Below are 24,749 nucleotides of genomic sequence, written 5' to 3' on the forward strand. Positions count from 1 at the left end.
CCATTCTGCCCCCCCACACGGAGGGTTCTGGGCTGCGCTCAAGGCCTGTGGGGCCATGGAGGCAGGAGCTGTGGAGGGCTGCTTTGGGGGGCCCCACAGGCCCAGAGCGGCCCGGGGGGTTAGTGGGGGGCCTGGCACCAGCAGCAGGAAGCGGAATGACCCGGCCCCAGCCCTCTCCGATCCACCCACCCCAGCCGTGTCATTCGGGGGAGGCGGTTTGGGGGAAGGGGTCCGCCCCCCCTCCCCCACTGGCAGTGGAAAGCGGAGTGACACAGCGAGGAGCCTGTGGAGCGGAGTGCAGGAAGCCAGCGGAGTGGAGTAGGCTGGGGCTGGGTTGTTCTGCTTCCTGCCACTGTCGCTGAGTGTGGGGGTAGGCCTGACTCCTGCTGCCATTGCCAGGCCCCCCTGCTAATCCCCTGGGCCATATCCGTTGCTGGGGGAAGGAGGTTGGGAGAAGGGGTGGAAAATGGGGGTGGGAAGAGGCGGGGCAGAGGGAGTTGTCCCAGGCCCCGCGCCCACCGAGGAATGCACAGGGGGGCCATCTGGGGGATGGGGCTGGCTGCTGGTGCTGCCACATACGAAGCACGCAGTTGTGTAGGGCACCATGAAATTTGGGGCAATTTGGTGCCTCAAATTTCGTGGTGCCCTATGGAGCTGCGTATTCTGCATATGCCTAAGCATGGCCCTGATTACAAGTGCGGTAGACGTTGAAAGCATTCCATCCCCTGCAGTTCAGGCACAATTGTGCATGACATGAGCAGGGCATCCAAGGCCTATGCTCATCTTACTTTGGCATGCATCTTCCATGTCTGTAGAGGCTGCCAAAGTTTGTGTTTGTATTATCTACTGAGAACGGCACAACCTTATTATTTCAGCTGCAATAAGTTCTGAGGTCTCGCCTTTTAAGTTTGACAAAATCCACAAGTTCAGTGTGACCACACGCACTGCCTTCATAAGCCTTGAAATAGCAAACCAAGCCAGGAACCAGTTTCACAGGTCTGTGATTTGATGCATCAACACACAGTGACACACATTCAACATCTTTCAGATAGTTAATTAATTAATCATTTGCCTATGGAGCAAAAACATTTGCAGCTATCGCATCACGCTTTGGTTTGCTGATTTTTTTATTTAAATTGGAAGTCCAGGCCATTGACAGGAAACTGTGAGGATGTCTAATGCTGGGAAATGGGAATGGATGGGAAATGGGAATGGATAATGGTGGATGGGAACCTGGGAGGCAGTGACCATGAGACTCCTCCTGAGGTCCCTTCCAACCCTGAGATTCTATGATTCTATGGTCAAGTTCAGGATCCTGACACAAGGAAGAAAGGAGAGCAGCACAATACGGACCCTGGACTTCAGAAAAGCAGACTTTGACTCCCTCAGGGAACTGATGGGCAGGATCCCCTGGGAGAATAACATGAGGGGGAAAGGAGTCCAGATGAGCTGGCTGTATTTTAAAGAATCCTTATTGAGGTTGCAGGAAAAATCATCCGATGTGTAGATGGCAGGCGACCAGCTTGGCTTAACAGTGAAATCCTTGCTGATCTTACACACAAAAAGGAAGCTTACAAGAAGTGGAAGATTGGACAAATGACCAGGGAGGAGTATAAAGATATTGCTCAGGCATGCAGGAGTGGACAAATCACACTTGGAGTTGCAGCTAGCAAGGGATGTTAAGAGTAACAAGAAGGGTTTCTACAGGTATGTTAGCAACAACAAGAAGGTCAGGGAAAGTGTGGGCCCCTTACTGAATGGGGGAGGCAACCTAGTGACAGAGGATGTGGAAAAAGCTAATGTACTCAATGATTTTTTTGCCTCTGTCTTCACAAAAAAGGTCAGCTCCCAGACTGCTGCACTGGGCAGCACAGTATGGCGAGGAGGTGACCAGCCCCCTGTGGAGAAAGAAGTGGTTCAGGACTATTTAGAAAAGCTGGACGAGCACAAGTCCATGGGGCCAGATGTGCTGCATCTGAGGGTGCTAAAGGAGTTGGCGGATGTGATTGTAGAGCCATTGGCCGTTATCTTTGAAAACTCATGGCGATCAGGGAGGTCCTGGATGACTGGGAAAAGGCTAATGTAGTGCCAATCTTTAAAAAAGGGAAAAGGAGGATCCGGGTAACTACAGGCCAGTCAGCCTCACTTCAGTCCCCGGAAAAATCATGGAGCAGGTCCTCAAGGAATCAATTCTGAAGCACTTAGAGGAGAGGAAAGTGACCAGGAACAGTCAGCATGGATTCACCAAGGGAAAGTCATGCCTGACTAACCTAATTGCGTTCTATGATGAGATAACTGGCTCTGTGGATGAGGGGAAAGCAGTGGATGTGTTGTTCCTTGACTTTAGCAAAGCTTTTGATACGGTCTCCCACAGTATTCTTGCCAGCAAGTTAAAGAAGTATGGGCTGGATGAATGGACTATAAGGTGAATAGAAAGCTGGCTAGATCATCAGGCTCAAGGGGTAGTAATGAACGGCTCTATGTCTAGTTGGCAGCCGGTATCAAGCGGAGTGCCCCAAGGGTCGGTCCTGAGGCCAGTTTTGTTCAATATCTTCATTATTGATCTGGAGGATGGTGTGGACTGCACCCTCAGCAAGTTTGCAGATGACACTAAAATTGGAGGAGTGGTAGATACGCTGGAGGGTAGGGATAAGATACAGAGGGACCTAGACAAAAGAAATCTGATGAGGTTCAACAAGGACAAGTGTAGAGTCCTGCACTTAGGATGGAAGAATCCCATGCACTGCTACAGACTAGGGACCAAGTGGCTAGGCAGCAGTTCTGCAGAAAAGGACCTAGGGGTTACAGTGGACGAGAAGCTGGATATGAGTCAACAGTGTGCCCTTGTTGCCAAGCAGACTAACAGCATTTTGGTCTGTATAAGTAGGAGCATTGCCAGCAGATCGAGGGACGTGATCATTCCCCTGTATTCAGCATTGGTGAGGCCTCATCTGAGTACTGTGTCAAGTTTTGGGCCCCACACTATAAGAAGGATGTGGAAAAATTGGAAAGAGTCCAGCGGAGGGCAACAAAAATGATTAGGGGGCTGGAGCACATGACTTATGAGGAGAGGCTGAGGGAACTGGGATTGTTTAGTTTGCAGAAGAGAAGAATGAGGCGGGATTTGATAGCTGCTTTCAACTACCTGAAAGGGGGTTCCAAAGAGGATGGATCTAGACTGTTCTCAGTGGTACCAAATGACAAAACAAGGAGTAATGGTTTCAAGTTGCAGTGGGGGAGGTTTAGGCTGGATATTAGGAAAAACTTTTTCACTAGGAGGGTGGTGAAGCACTGGAATGGGTTACCTAGAGAGGTGGTGGAATCTCCTTCCTTAGAGGTTTTTAAGGTCAGGCTTGACAAAGCCCTGGCTGTGATGATTTAGTTGGGGGAGTTGAGCAGGGGGTTGGACTAGATGACCTCCTGAGGTCCCATCCAACCCTGATATTCTATGATTCCATGATATACAGATAGTTTTTTGCGGGTGTGTGTAAAATGTTTAACTTAAGCAGCTCCATACATCACACCAGCTAGGATAGAGCTGCCTTGGGATGCACAAACCCCAGCCCTGGGACGTGGATGCTGAGCCGGACAGCCCTATGACAGGGGCTACAACCTGCCTGTTTTTGCAAACATTGCAGGTGGCTCACTGCCCTGGGGGACACTGTTACTTCCTCTGCCCCTCCCTGTGCGGGGTTTCCCCTCTGGCCCCGTCAGGCAGTGCCTCAAACCTGGCACCTATGCCCCCTCCCCGATTTTACCCCTCAGTCCCTCTCCTGCCCATTCCTACAGCTTTCTGTTCCCCCCTGGCACAGACTGTGCCCATCCCCCATCCCCCCTGCTTGCCCCTGGCCCCAAAGGGAGCCTATTGTGGAGGAACAGTTCAACAATGCCTGTGACTCAAGATAGCAGGACCTGTGATACCTTCATGAGCAGGCCAGTGTGCCATACCATATTGTACGCCACTGTTAGATCAATGAAAACAGTGCCTGTTTTCAAGTTTATCTGGAAGCCATTTTCAACAAATGTGGTCAGCACAAGTACTTGGTCACATGTGCTATGGCCTCGGTGAAAGCTGGCTTGTTTGGGGCTCAAAATTCTCTCCACATCGGGTAATATGCACTGTAGGACCAAGCGCTCCAGTGCCTTGAAGCACACCGACAATAATGATATGGGACGATAGCTTGATGCTTGACTTGGGTCCTTTCCAGGCTTTAAGAGGCCAATGATTTTTGCAGTGCGCCATATCTTCGGTAGCCTACCTTCACTGATGATCCTGGTGAAGAATTTCAGAAGCGAAAGACAAGCATGAGGGCCAAGGTTTTTCAGGAATTCTGGAAATATGTTGTCATAGCCTGCAGCTGTTCCACACTTGATGCTACCCAGCTGTTCCACACTTGATGCTACTCTGTTACAGTGAATGGTTCTGGGCAGCTTCTGTTCTGGTGTAGATGTTTAAACATATGCCATTCGTTCCTCACTTGTCTTCGCACCTGTTACTCCAAAGGTGCTCTGGCCACTTTAAGTAGGTGTCCAGCTACCTGGTTGGGTATCACTGAGGGTTGGCAGAGTGCAGGTGGCTGCTGCACTGTTCTAAGGCATCAGAGCAGACTCCCACACTTGCGGCTGAAGCAGGTAAAGCTCATCCTTTCAGTTGTCTCCTCCCATCCATATGGCGGAAAAGACAGAGCAATGGGTTACCCCAGGGCTATGTGCTTTCTCCAGCCCTGTTCAACCTTTACCTCAATGACCTGCCAACAGCAGAGTCACGCAAGTTCATTTATGCAGACAACATCTGTTGTGGTACCCAGGCCCGGATGTTTCACAAACTTGATGCCACCTTAAACCTGGACACGATAAAGTTAGCTGACTACTATAAGACTTGGAGCCTCCAGCCAAGTGTCATAAAAACAGTCTCCAGTTTGTTCCATCTTCATCATGCCTGTGGAACCCGAGACCTGAATGTTTATCTGAATGGTCAGAAGGAGAAGCATGAAGTAGAACTGGTCTCTCTAGGTGTGACCTTAGACTGCACGCTGAGTTATCTTGCCCACCTGAAGAAGACAGTAGCTAAAGTTAAGATGTGCAACAACCTTAGCAAACTGGCAGGTTCGTCATGGAGTGCTCGTGCTCCAACTTTGCAGATGTCAGCTCTTGCCACCTGATATTCAGTGGCGGAGTACTGTGCACCAGTTTGGAGTAGATCATCACACACTAAACTGGTGGATATGCACTTACATGCTGCCATGCGTATCACCTCTGGCACCCTGCATCCGACTCCAGTGCAATGGCTTCCAGTTCTGAGCAATATTGCTCCTCCTCATATCAGACACGAGTTTGCCACTGGCAAGTTACTGGAGAAAGTATGCGCCAACTCAAGCTTGCTGCTGTACAATGACCTTTTTAAACCACCAGCTGCATGTTTGCCGTCATGATGCCTATTATGGTCTCATCCGATACACCAGGATGTTAGGGCAGAAACACTCTGGCGAGAGGAATGGATATCTGTTATAATAACCAACCAGTGCCTCGTCGCTGACCCCACAATCTGCCCACCTGGTTTTGACCTGCCCTGTCGCCAATGGTCCCTGTTGAACAGGTTCCGGACGAGCCAAGGTATCTGTGCAGCCAACCAGTATCGCTGGGGCCTTCGTGACAGCCCTTTGTGGAGCTGCGCACAACACAGACGATGATGCACGTCGTCCAGGAATGCCTGCTGACTAGGTTCAGCGGTGGCCTGGAAGAATGCATCATTCCCCTGAAGATGCCATCGCTTGGCTAGGCGACTATGCACACCCCACATAAATACCACAGGGAACGGATTTAATGCCCAGTGAGGGCAGCGGTCTCAGTGAACGTTACTGCGCATGCTTAGTGCCAGCCAAGCCGCACGTTCTGTCAAGCAGCCAGTCCCCCGGGTTTCCTGGCCGCGCGCGGGGCCCGCCTCCCGCAGGGGGGCTGCGCTGCCAAGGGCGCCTGGAGCCCGAGCGGCTAGCGGCGGGACGGAGGAAGGCAGTGCGCCTGCGCACGTTGGCTGGTGCGGCCAGGCCGGATATCCGCTGCAGGGTGAGGGGCATCGGGTGCACGGACATGGCTGCAGAGTTAGACCGTGGCCCGAGGCCGGATGTCGGGGCCCAGCGGGCAGAGCTGGGGCCGCTGCTAGGGACAGCGCTGAGGCCGGGCGAGTCCTGGTGAGAGGAGGGCTGCCCCCGGCAGTGACAAGCCGTGCCGGGGCGGAGGGGAGCGAGTGGGGCCGGGGAACGGAGCTGGCGGGGGGAGGGAACGAGGTGTGCGTGTGAGGGGGGAGCGGAGCTGGACCGAGAGGGCCAGGCTGAGTGGGGAGCTGGGGGTGCTTTCAGGCCTCATGGCCTGGTGTGTGGGTCTCTGTGCCCTGCTGTAACAGTGGAGCCGGTGGCTCAATAAGGCGAGTCTCGGCTCCTGGGAGGCATCACGTGCGTGTGGGCCTTTGCTCTGCCTGCTGAAGTGGCTGAGTCACCAGTGGTGGAGCCACAGGAACATGCGTCCTAGTGCAGGTTTCTAATGTGGGTCCCCTCGTTAAATGTGTAATACTTAAACCTGCTCATTCAGCTCTTCAGGACTTCATAACACTCAGGGTTTGTCTACCTTTAAAACGCTACTGCTGCCCAGCTGCCGGGCTTTAGTGTAGATGCTACCTCTACTTTTGGGTGGGATTCTTTGTGCAGAGGGCCATTGCTCACTACTGGCTCTAGCTGTGATTCTGTGGTTCTGTCAGCCCAGTTCTTAGTGATGTAACTGGAAGTCTCTGCTGCTGCCTTTTTTGTACTGTCTTTTAATGGCAATACTATCTCCACACCAGTCTAAGACCAGCTTCCCTTAGATCAACATATCAGTGATTTCAGCTCTGTTAATTACAGAGCAGAAACAAGGACTCTAAACTGAGTCTGATCAGCTCTGTCTTTAAACACTGGAGGGGAGGGTCAAATGTTAAATGTCTTGTTAAACAGAGTCCATGTCACCAAGTAGGAACAGCAGAGTCCTGTGGCACCTTCACTCACTCTGCCTTTTTACTTAGGTGTGGAATCATTATCCCGTGCTTAGCAAGTGATATTAGGATGACCCCTTCAATTAGGGCATGCTATGTACAGCTATGCTGCCCTTTGCTCATTCAATAATATTTCATTACTCCTGCATTTAATAGTAAAGTGAATCTTAACCCAAAACAGAAATGCCAAAGGGACCAAAGCAGGTCTGTCTGCAGGTTACCTAAGCAGAGTAGGTGTGTTTGTGCAAATATGGTCTGCTCCTTAAATCTTTTCCGCCCAGTTCACCACTAGATTTCAGGGATGAGTTCAGACCCTGCTTACAGATAATTGCTCCAATGTGGAGAGTGATGTCATTGGTAGGTTAAACAAAAAAACAAAACAAAAACAATTAAAATAAAATCCCACCATTAGAAAAACTTGAAATATAAACCTGGTATGTAAATTGTTGTGGAAACTTTGTTCTATTGAGCGAGGAAAAAAAGGAAAAATGAAATAAATTCATAGGAGATACAGTGTGCAAATGCCAACTATTTCCCTTCCAAAAGGGAATATGTAGTCTAAATGAGAAATTTCTGTTGCTATCCTTCCATATGGGAAGTTCAAACATGTCTTTAATATTTTGTGTATTTGTTTTTATCTCTTTGCCAGTTTTTACATCTTCATTTAAAAAAAAAGAATTTATCTGCTTTGTTTCCATAGCGATACATTTTCATCTTATTTGTTTACTGTATATAGCACTGAAAGCATGGGAAGCACTTTTCAGACAAATATTATATCTGATCTGAAAAGCTTGTCCTATGCCCCTTGCTTTTACATTTGAGGCCCACTGTTGATTTCAGTGGGAGTTTGGAGTGATCTAGAGCACTGAAGATGAAACCACAATTGCTTGCGAAGCTTGTACCACTCAAAGCCTGTGGTGGTGTCCAACAACAAAAATCAGTAGTTTCTCATTAATCTACTTTATCCAGTTTATGTCAAGATTATACAGACATTAATGAAGAGAAGGGGGAACCGTAACTAACACTACATGAATTAAAGATGATCTATTTACAAGTTACTATATGAAATAGCACTTTTTATCAGTGATTCTCAACGTGATTATAATGGGAGAGAGGTATTACTATCAAAGTTTTACAAACAGAGAAACTGAGGCAAAAAGAGGTTGAGAGCTGAATATTCAAAGTGTCTACTCATCAAGAGTGCCTTGGTTTTTGGGTGGCCTACTTACTGGGGCTGGGCATCAGAAACTCCCGCTGAAGTCAGTTGGAGTTATGAGTCTTCAGTACTTCCAAAAACCTGGCAATAGCTGACCCAAGATGACCAACAAAAAACTGAGGCCCTCCCAAGTTAGTGGACATTTTGGACATATTTGCCTAAATGATTTCCCCAAGATTGCACAGTGAGTCAAGGCTGGGAACAGGACTCTGTTGACCCAACTACTTAGCTAGTCGTCTAGTTCAGTCACTAGGTCATACTGCTGCTCATTTGTTAAAATACTCAAGTGTGTGTATTCATTTTTACTACGCTATCCTAAAGGTAATAATTGGAGAGATACCAATCTCCTAGAACTGGAAGGGACCTCGAAAGGTCATTGAGTCCAGCCCCCTGCCTTCACTAGCAGGACCAATTTTTGCCCCAGATCCCTAAGTGTCCTCCTCAAGGATTGAACTCACAACCCTGGGTTTAGCAGGCCAATGCTCAAACCACTGAGCTATCCCTCCGCTCTCCCCTCCCAGAGCTTCTGCCTCCCAACCCGTCCTTTTCCTTCCCTGTTGGCAAGCCCTGTTGGTGGTGCGTCTCTTGTGTCCTGTATCTAGCCAGTCCCTGTCACTGAGGGCTCTGAGGCAAGCTGTTCCTGCGGTTTCAGCAGCCAGTGAGAGGTAAGGGTTGGGTACAAGGCAGAGTTGGACCTGGCCAGCATGCAGCACTACACAGAGCAGGACAAGAGGCCTGGCCAGCACTAGGTTCTGTTCTGTGTTGTTGACAGGCCTCCCATCCATGAACATAATCTGCTGCCCTACACAGCTGTGTTGCTTTAGCCTAGAGTGGCCTCTGCTCCCAGGGCTTTCTTAGCTGCAAGGGTTCTATGCACCTGCACCAGCTATTCCTCCTCCAGCGAGAATGATGTTGTAGTATGTGCTCTGGTTGGTACAAGCTGAAAGCTGCTCCTGACATCTTGCTATTCAAACTGTGTTCCAGGTATTTGATTGACAGTCGGTGGTTCAAACAGTGGAAGAAGTATGTGGGTTTTGACAGCTGGGACATGTACAACGTGGGTGAGCCTAACCTGTTTCCTGGACCCATTGATAACTCTGGACTCTTTGCAGGTAAAATGCATGCAGTTTTTTATAAATTGTAGGGCTGGAAGAGACCTCAAGAGGTCATCGAGTCCAGTCCCCTTTCTTCATGGCATGACCAAATACTGTCTAGATTGATAGCCATTTATCTAACCTACTCTTAAATATCTCCAGAGATGGAGATTCCGCAACCTCCCTAGACAGTTTATTCCAGTGTTTAACCACCCTGACAGGAACTTTTTCCTAATGTCCAACCTAAACCTCCCTTGCTGCAGTTTAAGCCCATTGTTTTTTGTTCTATCCTTAGAGGCTTAGATGAACATGTTTTCTCCCTCCTCCTTATGACACCCTTTTAGATACCTATTATGTCCCCTCTCAGTCTTCTCTTTTCCAAACTAAACAAATCCAGTTCTTTCAGCCTTCCTTCATAGGTCATGTTCTCTAGACCTTTAATCATTCTTGTTGCCCTTCTCTGGACCCTCTCCAATTTCTCCATAGTTAAGGTGCACTTGGCAGCTATTTGTGTCTGGCAGAGAAGGAGAATCTAGGAGCTCTTAGCAGTTTTTGAAAGTGTCCTTTAGCTTTTACACCATCTGACTGAAAAAATCTGCAATTTAGCTTCTCTTCTCATTTCCTGCCCTCACAAAAACAAAACCCACTAACCTTTCTGAGGGGCACAGCGTGTAGTCCAGAGGGAGCATGAAATAATGGAATATCAGTGGGTTTGACTAGACTGGGCTCTTATCATGATGTGCCGGAACAGGATTTCAGGTTGAACACAGATGAGTGAAGTTAAGGATGAATAAATTATGTTTTCTGAGAAGGCTGGAAACATTATAATCTTCTACCATTTCTCCATACCCTAGCCTGAAGTTACTTCCTTCCCTCCCGCACACTGACATGAAATTCTGTAAATATCTGGAGATAGTCAACTTTACTGTAAATAGAAACTGAAATACAAAACTTTCAAAAGTTGCACCTGGAAGCAGAAATATATGTCCAGTTTGAATTTTGATAGTTGGATCAGTCTGAATGAACTTCTAGCCTGATACAAAATTCTGATAACTCTAGGAAACCTTCTTTTCAGACTTAATGTTTTGAAAAATGAACAAAATATGCTATAAAGTTCTCTGTGTGTTCCCTAGACCAGATCTAAGCTAGTGTGTCTGGTGTAGGGGATAAGGGGCTTTTGAATTCTTGCTAATCTTCTGTCAGGTGATACAATGCACTCTTTATGCTCTTGCTCCTGTGATGCTACTTTAAGTGCCTGATATCATAGCATGTAACATAGAATGTGCAATCTACTTTGGAGCCACTGTTAGTGCTGCTTTGTCAATTGACTGGCATGGAGATTGTTGTGGCAGGCACCCTACCAGGTTATTAGCAAGATATATCTGGACTCCACTGGCCCTAGGAAAGAGACTCTTGGTTTCCATGTGTGCATCAAACCTTTATGGAACAACAGCAATGAGGCTGTTTTTCCACTGAGGGACTGAGAGTTTGGAATTCTCTCCACTGGTGGATCCTTCTGAGTGAAGCTCAATTCTAAACTTTTATAAGAGTTAGTTTGTGATTGGTTTTAAGTGCCAAGTTTGATCTGACTCACAAACCAGTTCTTCTGGATCTGTGTTTGGGACTTAATTAACTTCTTGCAGTGCCTTGGTAAGTGTTCGGGGAAGTGAACATACTAAAAATTAATTAGAAAATACAGTCAGTGGCTGAGTGGAAACCAGTGGTAACACTGCTTCTTTTCTGCAATGCCTGCTTGGTTGTCCATAAATGCAGCTGATGATTGTCTGTAGATATAGTGTGTAAATAATTTTTGTGGTGGTGCAAATTTTCTGCCCTAGTGTTACATAACCTTTTTTGCCATAAAACTTGGTTAATATTTCTGCAGCACACAGGTACTGCCTTCTCTTTCCAAAATGCAAAACCTAAGTATTAGAAGGGAGGGAGAGAATGAGGAAATGCTCAGTTTAGGTCTCCCTGCAGTTTAGTGTTCCTTTGGAACATCATAGTAGTTTATTACCCTTTCCTCAGTCTTCTAGCGCAGTGTGATCTCATCCAAACCACAACAAGTATTTGACAAATCAGTGGTGCTGTACAGAGCATGTTAGAAGTTTGTTGGAGCGTGTGAATAGAAATCCTGAATTGGAGGTTTCCCCAAAAAAGTAGTTCTTGTTAATGCTGGGAAAGGTACTGTAATGTTCCCAGTTCCTCTTGGCATCCCTGCAGGGAAAGATCTGATTGTGCATGTGGTTTTAGAGCATGTTGAAAATGCAGCAACCTTAATTATAGTCCGACTAGCAGCTGCTCCATAATAAATCTGCAAATAACCATTTTCCAACTCCGCAGCTTGTCTACTTACCAATTTCTTGGAATCATAGAAATATAGGGCTGTAAGAGACTTCCACAGGTCAGGACCCTGTCCTGAGACATGCCCAAGAAAACCTAGACCATTCCCGTTAGCTGTTTGTCCAACCTGTGCTTAAAAGCCTCCAATGATGGGGATCCCACAAACTTCCTTGGACATCTATTTCAGAACTTATTATGAAAAACTTTCTAACTAACGTTAGATAGTTTTTCATAATATCTAACCTAAATCTCACTTGCTATAGATTCAGCCCATTACTTCGTCTTACCTTCAGTGGACATGGAGAACAATTGATCACCATCCTCTTTATAACAGCTCTTCACATATTTGAAGACTATCAGGTCCCTACTCTCTCTCCCCCCCCCCCGAGTAAACATGCCCCCCCCCTTTTTTTTTGTCATAGGTCAGGTTTTCTTTTGTCATTTTTGTTGCTCTCCTCTGGACTCTCTCTAGTTTATGCTCATCTTTCTTAAAGTGTGTGCTCAGAATTGGACACAATATTCTAGCTGAGGCTCACTAGTGCCAGGTAGAGTAGGACAGTTACGTCCTGTGTCTTACATATGACTCTCCTGTTAATACACCTCAGAATATTAGCCTTTTTCACAACTGAATCACATTGTTGGCTCATATTCAATTTATGATCCGCTACCTCACCCAGTTCTTTTCAGCCACCACCTAGCCAGTTATGACCCATTTTTTAATTGTGCATTTGATTTTTCCTTTCTAAGTGTAGTACTTCACACTTTATAGAATGTCATCTTGTTGATTTCAGACCAGTTATTTAATTTGTCAAGGTTGTTTTGAATTCTAATTCTGGCCTCCAAAGTGCTGCCAACCCCTACCAGTTTGGTATCATCCACAAATTGTATGAGCACAATTTCCACTCTGTTATTCATGTCACTAATAAAAACATTGAATAGTACCAGATGCAGGACCGATCGCTGCAGGACTCCACTAGATACACCCTCCTAGTTTGACAGCAAACCATTGAGAAACTACTCTTTTTTGAGTATGGTCTTTCATCCCATTATGAATCCACTTTATAGTAATTTCATCTAGACCACATTTCCCTAGTTTGCTTATGATATTGTCATGTGGGACTGTCAGAAGCCTTACTAAAACCCAGATATATCGTGTCCTGTGCTGTAAGAGGACTTACACCTGTGTGTCTTGGGAGCTTCATAGCATGGAAAGGGGGTTGCTATGTGGAGCTCCCAAGAATCTTATGTCCCATCCCAAATTCTTCCAAGGTAGTGCTTCAGCCTTTGTTATTGTTTGGTTTTCTTGGCTTCCACTTTCTCAGCTGGCTGCATAATACAAAGGCTCCCATCCTGTCATGACCATTAAGCTTCACAAGAGAACTGTCCTCTGTTGTAGCACAAATGAATAATATAGGCTAGTTCTGTGTTCATTCTGCATTGCATTTTTTGAATTATTTGAATAACAATGAAAGTTAACTATGTCATCTTGTGGTCGATAATGCCATAGAAATGTCATTTTCTTCAGAATGTGGTGTAGCACTGTCACAGACTGGCAGGGGGAGATTGTTCATCATTTAGATCTCATGTGGCACTTAAGGCTTCTGAGGTGGCAGTTGTGGCAATTAAGATTTTCTGGGATCCTGTTGCCTCTGTTTTTGTAATGACATTTCCCAGGGCTTGCATAATTTATTTTCTTCTTTTAATTGACACCCAGATCCTAAGACACAATGCCAAGCTGGGACAGTTTGATTTAATGAGAGCAATTTAATTCAGTGATTTAAATCAGTGGAAAGCCTCCATTTAAATAATGGATTTTAATTAACTTTTCCATTTATACTTCAGTTATTTTCTGAGACTGTCAGAGTAAAGAGGACTCTTGGGAGAGGACCATGTCTTGTTCAACTGTAAAGATACTGCTGACATTTAATGAATTAATACAGAATTTTTCCTGAGTTTCTACCTTTCACAGTATGAAACTTCACAATCTTAGCCAACATCCAAAGGGCTAAGAAAATTTTGATTTGCATGTCTCGGAGATCTTACATTTTATAGAATGTATGGAGCACCATTAAAACACGAAGAACTTCTAGTTTATCCCACTTCTCAAATCTCACTTTTTTTCCCTCTCTTCCTTTTTAGATCCAGAAATACAGACCTTAAAAGAACATCTCATTGATGAGCTGGATTATGTGTTGGTTCCCACTGAAGCCTGGAATAAACTAGTGAACTGGTATGGCTGTATAGAGGGGCAGCAACCTATTGTAAGAAAAGTAAGTGTGCATGAACCTGAGACTCTTGTTTTATAATCTGCCAAACAGTTTAGCCACCTTTAAACACTCCCACAAATCTTCATTATCTGAAACACCATCTAAGTTTATCAGATCTGTGGTGCTAGTGTGAGTTAAATCAGGCATATGAAGTTACTCTCCAGTAGTAGCTGGTTTAAAGGTAACCCAAAATATGGACTTGTGGGCCTGCCCACTGGTTTGGCAGGCGGTGATCTAACTATCACAGGTGGGATGATTAGTTGGAATGATGGGTATTGCAAGTTCTTCAACTAATTGCTTCTGTTGGGGGGAGTGAAAAGGTTCATCCTGGATAACGTTTTTTACCTTAGTGATTGGTAGGAGAATAGCATATTTGGCTCCACCTGAGGATGAATGCATTGTTTGCCCATGTGTACAGAGCTAAAATGGAGTGGTGGTGGTGGTAAATTTCCTTCATAACAGAAGAGTGTGAACATTTTATTTGGGCTACCCTAAATCCCAGCCTGTTGCCTCTGAGTTGAAGATCTTCTTGGGCAGAAGGAGATACCAGACAAAGATGCTTTGCCATTAAAATAGGAGATTCAGGGACTCGTCACAAGGTTTGCTGACCCCCTATATTCTGTTTTTATTTAAACATGGGGAAGGGCATGGATGCCATACAGGCTTGTTTGCTGCTTTAGTAAAAGTTCTAAAAGATTGTCAACTTTTGAACTTTCCTGAATGAACATTGGACACAGGTAACTAGTACAAGAAAACATTTCAGAGCACAGTGCCTTGTGAAGCAAATAGCTCTGCCGAGCTTCACTTAAAAAGAGAGAGAGAGAGAGAAAAAGCTTTGAGTTGTGGGAGTCACTGATTTTAGTAAGCAGCACTGATGTTTAAAAAAAGAAAGAGAACCAACCTCCAGTACCTAAAACCTAGAGGCTACAACAAGGCTGCATTGAAAACAAAGATTGTTTTTAGAGTTAACACTGTAAACTGGAGTAATAGTAATAGGATGAAATTTAATAGTGAAAAGTGCAAGGTCATGCATTTAGGGATTAATAACAAGAATTTTAGTTATAAATTGGGGACACATCAGTTGGAAGTAACAGAGGAGGAGAAGGACCTCGGAGTATTGGTTGATCACAGAATGACTATGAGCTGCCAATGTGATATGGCCGTTAAAAAAGCTAATGCAGTTTTAGGATGCATCAGGCGAGGTATTTCCAGCAAAGATAAGGAGGTGTTAGTACCGTTATACAAGGCACTGGTGAGACCTCATGTGGAATACTGTGTGCAGTTCTGGTCTCCCATGTTTAAGAAGGATGAATTCAAACTGGAACAGGTACAAAGGAGGACTACTAGGATGATCCGAGGAATGGAAAACCTATCTTATGAAAGGAGACTCAAAGAACTTGGCTTGTTTAGCCTAACCAGAAGAAGGTTGAGGGGGGATATGATTGCTCTTTATAAATATATCAGAGAGAGAAATATTAGGGAGGGAGAGGAATTATTTAAGCTTAGTACCAATGTGGACACAAGAACAAATGGATATAAACTGGACACTAGGAAGTTTCGACTTGTAATTAGACGAAGGTTTCTAACCATTAGAGGAGTGAAGTTCTGGAACAGCCTTCCAAGGGGAGCAGTGGGGGCAAAAGACATATCTGGCTTTAAGGCTAAGCTTGATAAGTTTATGGAGGGATGGTATGATGGGATAGCCTAATTTTGGCAATTAATTTGGCATCTGATCTTTGATTATCAGCAGGTAAGTATGCCCAGTGGTCTGTGATGGGATGTTAGATGGGATGGGATCTGAGTTACTGCAGAGAATTCTCTCCTGGGTGCTGGCTGGTGAATCTTGCCCACATGCTCAGGGTTTAACTGATTGCCATATTTGGGGTTGGGAAGGAATTTTCCTCCAAGGCAGATTTGCAGAGGCCCTGGAGGTTTTTCACCTTCCTCCGCAGCGTGGGGCATGGGTCACTTGCTGGAGGATTCTCTGCAGCTTGAGGCCTTCAAACCACAATTTGAGGACTTCAATAACTCAGACATAGGTTAGGGGTTTGTTACACGAGTGGGTGGGTGAGATTCTGCGGCCTGCATTGTGCAGGAGGTCAGACTAGATGATCATAATGGTCCCTTCTGACCTTAAAGTCTGAGTCTATTATGGTCCAAATTTAGCATGAATAGATTTTTATAGGTCCTAGCTTGCAGTTAGATCAAGTTCTTGTTGGCCATTTATACTACCCTGGTAATGGAAGAGGATCTTGACAAAATAGAAACTACTGAAATATGGTAGAATGACAAATAAATGGGCTGTTTGTAATACCCAATTACACAGAAAAAAACACATTAGTTACTAGAGGTGAGGAATAGCGGTATACCAGAAAGATTCACCTAATCCAATGAGAATTCCGGAATGGAGAAGACTACACAGTACACCTGTTTGAATTTAAATTGCGGGTCATAAAACCACAAATATTCTAGTAGGTTTATACTACAAGCCTCCAGATCAGGGAAGGGTTATTGGGGGCACAGTTATGAAGAGCTCAGAGGCAAATAAGTAAGTTGTATAATAAGATTTCAGGAACATCACTCTGTGTCACTCGGAAGCCTAAATGTCAGCATGAAGCGATGGGAGAGGCTTCAGGCATCATTGAGAGCTCTTTTTGTTCAGAATATCACTGGGTTGAATAATTGCTGGGATTAATTTCTCAGCCATTTTGGCTTTATAAATTACATCTGTGCACACCAAGGCTTGTATCTATGCCATGCCAACTGTCCTAGATTTTTGTGATTTCAGAGGTAACACAATCAGTTTCCACCCTTACTGTACAGCTAATTTGTATACAACTGTTTCATTAGTTGTATGAAAGTAGACTGCACAGGTGGTGGATCACTTGGTCTAACTGCCCACCTATGCATTTGCACAGATCAACAAAGATCTCTCAGCATGCATTCTGCGCCCCCCCCCCTTTCCCCTGGATCAACACAACCAGCGTGCACAATCCCAAACATTGCTCTGAAGCCTAGAATATCTGAGTCAGAGTGAAGTGATGGAAAGAGCTACTACACATGTGTTTGAGAGCTCTTTTAGTTTAGAATATCACTGGGTTCAGTTATCACTCAGATTCATGATCAGTTATTGTCCATTTTTTAAGTTCTCATTTATTTTTGGCTCTTTCACACATGTGACTTTATGAATTACATGTGTGGGACAGCATGGGCTTTCAGCTACCAGTAAAACTAAATATCTGGCTTCAACTGTTTGCATATAAACTGGTCAGATGTCATCTGGAACTCATTTCCACAAGATACCATTGAGATTTATGAGCTTATTTGGACTCAAGGATTAGACATTTGTGGATAATACAGGATAGCATAAAAAACTAGGCTATAAATCATGCTTCAGGGTATATATCTAGCTGATTAGCTGTTACAAAGAAATCTTCCCTTCATGCAGCTTATTCCAGAATAGGTTTTCTTGCACCATCCTTTGAGGGATCCAGTATTTGCTGTGGTCATAGATGGGCAAAGTGACTAGATGAACTATTGATCTGATCTGGGCATAGTGGACTAGATGATGGTATGCTCATTCTTATGATATTTGAAATCAGGCTTTGGGGTTTCCTGTTAAAAGTTGAAGTGTTAGACTAGTGAAGAGGTTTTATATTTCAACATCCTCCATTGTATTTCACACTTAAACTGTGCTGATGTGCATATTTTCTAAGGCTACACTTTATTCTCACTAAAGTGATGTATATTGTCTTTAGGTTCCTACCCAACAGCACAAGCCAAGTTTCCGTCTGCCAAAATCTTTACTAGAAATGAGTTTGCAGTTTACTACAAAACTGCTTCTATCTATCTGGCATCTTGAAACTATTACATTAGAGACTAGCTTTATTTGGTGTCTGCTGTAATAAGAATCCTTGACTTGAACTAAATTTTTAAAAAAAAGTTCCATCTCTGAACACGACCTCTTTTTCCTTCTGCTTAATTAAAAACATCAGAACTATAGAAGTCAGAGACTAGATCAGTAAATAGGAAAGATCTATTTCCCATACAGTCGAAAGAGCAACTGAACACTTGTGGCAAGTGCCTTTTTATTCTTAAAAAAACAAAGCAAAAAGTCAAAGTTTGCCCAGTTCATTATTTTCATAAGGATTTTTAATTTCTGTTCTTGCTTTATCAATAAAATTTACAGAAAAGTCTTTTCAGGTGTCTTCACTTGTTTTTTTTTTTCTCTTTAAAGCAAGTAACTTATGGATTTAATATCACATTTCTTGGCTTCCAAGATCACTTAAAGTTTGTTAGTACTAGCCCTTTTTCTTAAATTGGGAGAAGTTCAGTTAGTTTAATGCCACACAGGCTTTTTAATCTTAGCATGTAGCAATTACAGTGTCGTGCCCTAAGCAGACAAGCTGTTCCATTTTGCAGTGCTATGTATAGTTATATATTAAAAAACAAAAACCCTACATATCCACTATAAAGTATCAATAAATGCCAGCGTTAATGTTGCTTGTGCAGCTGTGTATGCACACCCTACTTCCTTCGATGCAAAATTGTTGAAAGGGAGAATTCTTCTCTGGGTACTTACCTGTACACAACGTCAATAAGCTGAGAGACTTTTCTTCTACCGGTCAGCTCAGCATCCAGCTTTGGCTTTCTCTGCTAGCCAAACCAAGATCCGTTAGCCACAGCATTTTTACTGTCCTCCCACAGTGGTCCCAACGGCTCTCAAACACATGACACAGTTCTTCTCTACCATCTTTCAAAGGATTGCACTGTGCCTGTGGCAGAAAAATTGCTCTTGCTGCTACATATACAATCTCCTTAAAACTTGATGGAACTTTCCAGAATGTTTCAGTACCCCCATCCCTATTGTACTGTGGTGATGCCCCTCTCACTCTGTAGCAAGAGAGGCAGTTAGCATTTAGATACCTTAACAAATCTACAGAAATCAGGATCCTAGGATAGACATAATAATATTGCTTCATATCTATTATCTCTTTGTCTACGTGTATCCAGGTGTGCAATCCTAACGTAGGTGGATTCTCACTACAGTTATTTAGGCCCAGAAAATAAAAAGATCAGTGCAAAGTTTTTTGGACTAAAATAAGGAAAGAGCTCAAATGTTGTTATAATGCTTCATGTTGTCTCCACGCTTACTTCTCATCCTCTGCCTTCTCTGATTTGATTTTGCTTTTCTGCAAAGATGTGGATATTTTGTCTTGAAAAGCGTGACATGTTTCTCTTCATTGTCAAAAGCTCTGACAGCAGTGGTTGTCACCAGAAGACCACTGTGATCTAACAGACCCAAGCCATTTGTCTTCCTGGAAAGCTGCTGGCACCCAAGAAGGGAACCCTCAAGAGGGTATTTGAATGCTCCCCTTTGTATTTAATTTGGAACATTTTAATAATAAATAGGTGATTTACTTATCTAGTATTCCAGGTACTGTATAACAGCTATAACACTTACAAACCTCCAGTGATTCTCTGTCTACACAGTAGGCTCCTTGCTCTCCGCAAAGAAGGTCTCTTCCCTCTCCCCCCCACTTTGACATTTCACAATGTCCCTGAGGGAAAACGTCAGAATGCAGCCTGTGCGATATGCCTCAGAGTTAACAGATCTGGGTTTTGACTGAGGGAGATGGAGTATGTTCCAGAATTGATGATCTTTCACAAAAGCTCGCTGTCTCTTCCTATTAAATCTGTGGGACTGTTACCGTGAGTACCTTAGGCTTTGCCATTGTATTGGCCCACAGTGCAGTCGGCCTATAAAGTAGCCAGGACCCAGAAATGTACTAAAGGCTAGTGCAAGTCATGGAGCCCATGTGTGATGCACTAAACAAGTGATTGGCTACATCCTGTGCTAGCAGGAAGTTCCTAGTGCACTACAGATGTAACCACACATAGGGTGTATTGTGGTTATCCCATCTCGAGGTGACAAAGGCCTAGATCCCCATGGTAAAATCTTGCCTCTGAAAGAGAAGTCAAAAACTTCTAGGCAAGTACCGATTTTGGAAAGTGCTTTTGCTTCCAAGGAGCAGCTGAGGACCTAATATAATCCCCACATTATAAACGTGTAGTGAAAGATGAGCATACTTCTCTCATACAAGCTAGGTGCTACCATTTTTCCAAACCCACAGGCACAACTTCTGTTTTTTCTGAACAGAGACTCTGCCTAATAACTCTCATCTAAGCATGGCCAGATGCAGGCTACATTAACTGCACCTTCCAGGTCTCCTGAAAGTAGGCACGATGTAATTTGTGCACTGAATCCACCTGGGTTTGCACCTCACTAACTACCTAATGGCTTCATGTATGTAGAATTATAGATTTTTAAAGCCAGAAGGTACCATTATCTGAACTCCTGCATAATGCATGCCAGAGAATTTCACCCATTGATTCTGCACCAGGCCCATAATTTCTGGTTGAGCAGATCTTAGGAGACACCCAATTGTTATGTAAAGACTTCAGGTGATAGAGAATCCATCACATCCCCCTAGTTAAGCTGTTCCAGTGATTAATTACTTTCTGTTAAAAATTGGGCCTTTTTTCCATGTTGAATTTGTCTAGCTTCAGCTTCCGGCCACTGGATTTTTTTAATGCTTTGCCTCCTAGATTAAGAGCCCTCTCCTATCAGAAATCTTCTCTCTGTGTAGGTACTGATGGGTCATGTTAGTAGAACACTGATAGAGTAGAAAGCCCTGTGAAGAGCGCCCCTGGGGCAGATGAGCAGCTCCCCAATATTGCTTTCTGAAACATCTTGGAGAGAAGGGAACTGAGTCACTGGAGGGACTGTCTGCTCCTCGTATGGGCTGCACAAGTGTTAACAATGCCTTGTACTGAGTAACAATCTTCCTTATTTATTTTACTGTGTGCAGAATGAGTGACAACCTGAGCACATCAACGCAAGAGTGCAGTCCCTCTTGCTCCTTCACCTCATTGTTTCTACTACTTCATTCACGCATTCCATCTCCACTGCCACTCCTTTACTCTTCCTCCCACCCTCTCCCTCACTTTCACTGTGTGAATACTTATAATGGTAGAAAGGAAAGAAGGGAAAAGAGGAGCACTGAAGCCCATCCCCTAGATTGGTAGCACTGGCTAGGTAAAAGGACAGAGCCCAGTGCAAATGCTTCCCCTCTGAATGATGGACATTTGAGCATGGTGCATGTGTCACAGATCCACAGGACCGGTGCTATGGCACCAGCTTTTGAACAGTCTCTGGGAGGAACCCCTTCAGCATGCCGTACCCCCTAGGGGGTCTCACTCTTCCTCCAGGCTTATGCATGTGGCTTCACTGCCTCCTTAGACTGGATCTATGGTCCTTCAGCACCCCTGCTTTGCCCAGTGAGCTCCATTCAGCAAGTCCAACTGAGACAGACCCTGATGGAGCCTTGTACAATCTTAGAGAGCAATGCACCTCACCAAGCACTTGTAGTGATATCCAGCCAGTGTTGTAAAACAGTAGGGTTTATTTGTCAACTGGAATACAGCAGGGGAAGTCCTTAGGTTAGCATAAAGACATGAAGGCCATGGCAGAATCCATTCTGGTTAGTTCAGAGCCCAAAGCTCTGTCACTCAATTAGACTTCCTGGTGAGTGGCCCCTCTTCCCCCACTTCTTCAGCAGCCAACTTTTAACTCCCTACCTCACCCCTCTCAGTCCTTTGTTTTCAAGCTGGGCAATGTTGCTTGGCATCCTGCAGAGAGGTGGGCAATCTGACACCTAGCAACCAATGGCCATAGTGTCCGGGCAAAAGGATTTGCCATCATATTTTGAGATACTCTATTAACATGGGACCCAAGATGCAGACAGAAAGGCGCCACCCACACCTATGTCTTAGCCTGCTCCGAGAGCATAGAGCCCTATTCCACCCTCTCTGTAACAATGCAACACATAGGGGAAACCAAGGCACATAATTCATAGCATTTACAAAAAATTCCCACTTTTTTCACAGCATGCCCACAGGGCACATGGCCACACATGCAAGGGGCTTGCTGGGAGCTTTGCTTGAACAGTGCCAAAAGCAATTGCTGGAGGAAATCATGGGCACTTGATCTTTGGTTGATTTCCTCCCTGCAATGGATGATGTAACCTGCCATACCTAGCCCTAAAATCAAACTGCCTGGACGCAAGAAAATCTGAGAACTCCGCTATTACTGGTGTGGCCTTGCCACACTTGTCTTGATGACCTTTTCTTAAACAGGGAGGTTTGAGATTTAAGAATAGTCAATAATTGGCACAAGTGTCAATAGTAAGAGGTGGTTTCCTGAGCAAAGGTGTAACTTTAAGAGCAGATGGCACCTAGCCTTCTTAAAGAGAGTAATTGACATGCTCCTAATAATGGAGTGAGGCCTTCAATAGGGGAGGACAATAGTACAACTCCTATGATGTAGCACAAAGTTCCCCCAGAACCTCAGTGAGCAACACTAACTTAAAGGGAAACAAAGACTATGTGTTCAGACCACGTCCAAATGAGCTCATCCTCAAACTGCATTCCTCACAGCATGAAATACTTGGTTCTGTAATCCCGTGGGTTAATCAGGCTATTCACCACTCAGCACACTTCCACTGATTAGGACTTGGCAATTGTGAAGGAAGCGGAAGAAACTTTTCTTGCAAGTTGAACCTTCATCATTGCCAGATCCTCCTGCCTGATAGAAGTAGCCTGTAGGGGTGGATAAGAGGAAATATCCAGGGATTTGATTGGAGACTGAAGGCTTGTCCTTGGGCCAGCATAAGTAGGACCTTTGAAGAAGAGCCCCCACCCTTTTTTGTCCGCTCCCACTTTGCACAGTGGGGTGAAAACCAGTTCTAAAAAATTTGGATGTAACTGTCTGAGCCTGCAGACAGAGTGCATCTCTCAGGGTGGGACCTTGAGATTTCCTGCTGCATAGGCTCAGTTTTCAGCACTAACTGCTGTGGTTAACCAGACATCTGGGAACAAATAATGCAGGTTATACCTACAGAATGGGTGACTGTTTTTGAAAGTAGTGACTTAGAAAAGGACTTAGGGATCATTGTGGATAATTGACTCAGTGTGAGCTCTCAGTGCAATGCTGTGGCCAAAAGGCGAACATATGAAAAGGGGAATATCAAGTAGAAGTAGGGAAGTAATCTTGTTGCTATTCACAGCATTGGTAAAATTGCTACTAGAATACTGGGCCCAGTTCTTATACCTGCACTTCCAGGAGGGTTTGGAAAACTGGAGGGAGTTCAATGGAGGTCCATAAAAATGATCCAGTGGCTGGAACACAAGCTGTTATGATGTAGGCTTAAGGAGCTCAATTTATATAGCTTATTGAAGAGAAGATTGAGAAGTGTCTTGATCACTGTGCGTAGGTATGAACACACAGAAAGCATATTTGATGGGGCAGGACTTTTTAATCTTACTGACTGAGATATAAAAAGGCGGTCAGAAGTTGAAACTGGACAAACTTTGATGGTATTTCCTAGCAGTGAGGCTGATTCAACATTGGAATAGTTTACATAGGGAGATGGTAGTCTTGCCTTTGCTTGGAGACTTTAAAATGAGATTAGCTACCTTTCTGAAAGATAAACTTTAGTTTGGTTTCTGGGAGAGGTTCTGTAGCTTTTGTGTGGAGGGGGTTGGCCTGGGTTGTGATGGTCCTATATGGCTTAAGAGTCTGTGGGTCCCGCTTTCACTCCCTTTCCTTATGGGTCTTGGGGAGAACAGAATTTCCCATGTTGCCCTCAGCATGCTCATAACACTTGTAGCTCTCTATGTCGATGACTATAATCTAATCTCATGCTGTAGGGCTTCAGTCATTTGCAGGGGTCACAAAAATGTTTTTCCCCAATGTGCATTTGTAATCTCTCCTGCACCCCTGAATCATCAGTGATTGGCCACAGCTAGAGATGGGACATTGGTTAGGATGGACTGGTGGTCAGAGGTGGTCCAGAGACTCCTGTCTCGGATGCCTGGCTGGTGTGCCTTCTCTCTTGCTCAGGGTCAAACTAATTCCCAGATTAGAGTCCGAAAGGAATTTCCCCTCAGGTCAGATTGGGTGGGATCTTGTAGGTTTTTTGTCTTTGTCTGCAGCATGGCATGCCTGGTAGGATCATCTGGACATGTTTCACCTAATCAGTTCACCACTCACTGGAGTCAGTGGGCTTAACACAGGGGTATTTGGGTGAAGTTTAAAGGCTGTATAATATGCAGGTCATCAGACTAGATAATCGGATTGTCCCTTCTGGCCTTAGATGCTATGAATATATCTTTCTCTCCCTCCATCCACTGCCACCATCTCCTCCTCCTTTCTTTTTTCCCTCCAGCTTTACCTTCTCTGGTTGCCCTCCTTACCCCACTCCTCTGACCCACATAATATATATCACTGCCAACCATTACTTCATCATCTCTTGCTCTCTGGCTCCTGGTCCTCACCAAGACTAGGATCTCATCTGACACTGCTACTGCATCCACTCTGTCAAGTGGGGTTCAAACAACATGGTACCTTGGTATGTGCAGTGACTCTTACCACAGTCCTGTGTTCCAGTCTGGTTCTTGCAGCTGTATGCAAATATGGACACTTCTCCTTGGTGCACTGCTCAGAATAAAACTGAGCAAGACTTTATAGCTGGTGACAGTACGAAACAATGAGTACTGTGCATTAAATTTAACTGAATGCAAACTTAGTCTGTTCCATTTAGGGTTCCATAAATGGAATGCATTTTATTATCTAACACCTGTATTACCATACTGCTTAGAGGACCCATCTGAGATCATGACCCTCTTGTGCCAGGCACTGTACAAACACCTAGTAAGAGACCATCCCTGCACTGAAGAACGTGCAT

At 44.7% G+C, this 24,749-nt stretch overlaps 1 protein-coding gene across 3 annotated transcripts in view; it reads left to right on the plus strand.

Annotated features, from left to right (window-relative positions):
* Window positions 1-6,016: 6,016 nt before the first annotated feature.
* USP4 (ubiquitin specific peptidase 4) overlaps window positions 6,017-24,749 on the plus strand; it is a 124,632-nt gene continuing 105,899 nt past the window's right edge. Inside the window, exons 1-3 of one of the 3 annotated variants that reach the window (XR_006581062.1) lie at window positions 6,017-6,188; window positions 9,222-9,349; window positions 13,814-13,944. Coding sequence is in view for 2 of the 3 variants with exons in the window: in XM_045024121.1 (XP_044880056.1) it covers window positions 6,088-6,188; window positions 9,222-9,349; window positions 13,814-13,944 (360 nt within the window). In the remaining variant the exon portion in view is untranslated. The remainder of the gene's footprint in view (window positions 6,189-9,221; window positions 9,350-13,813; window positions 13,945-24,749) is intronic. The other 2 variants (XM_045024121.1, XM_045024122.1) reach the window with 2 other exon arrangements.

The sequence above is a fragment of the Mauremys mutica genome, chromosome 7 (assembly GCF_020497125.1).
Source record: "Mauremys mutica isolate MM-2020 ecotype Southern chromosome 7, ASM2049712v1, whole genome shotgun sequence".
NCBI lineage: Eukaryota > Metazoa > Chordata > Testudines > Geoemydidae > Mauremys > Mauremys mutica.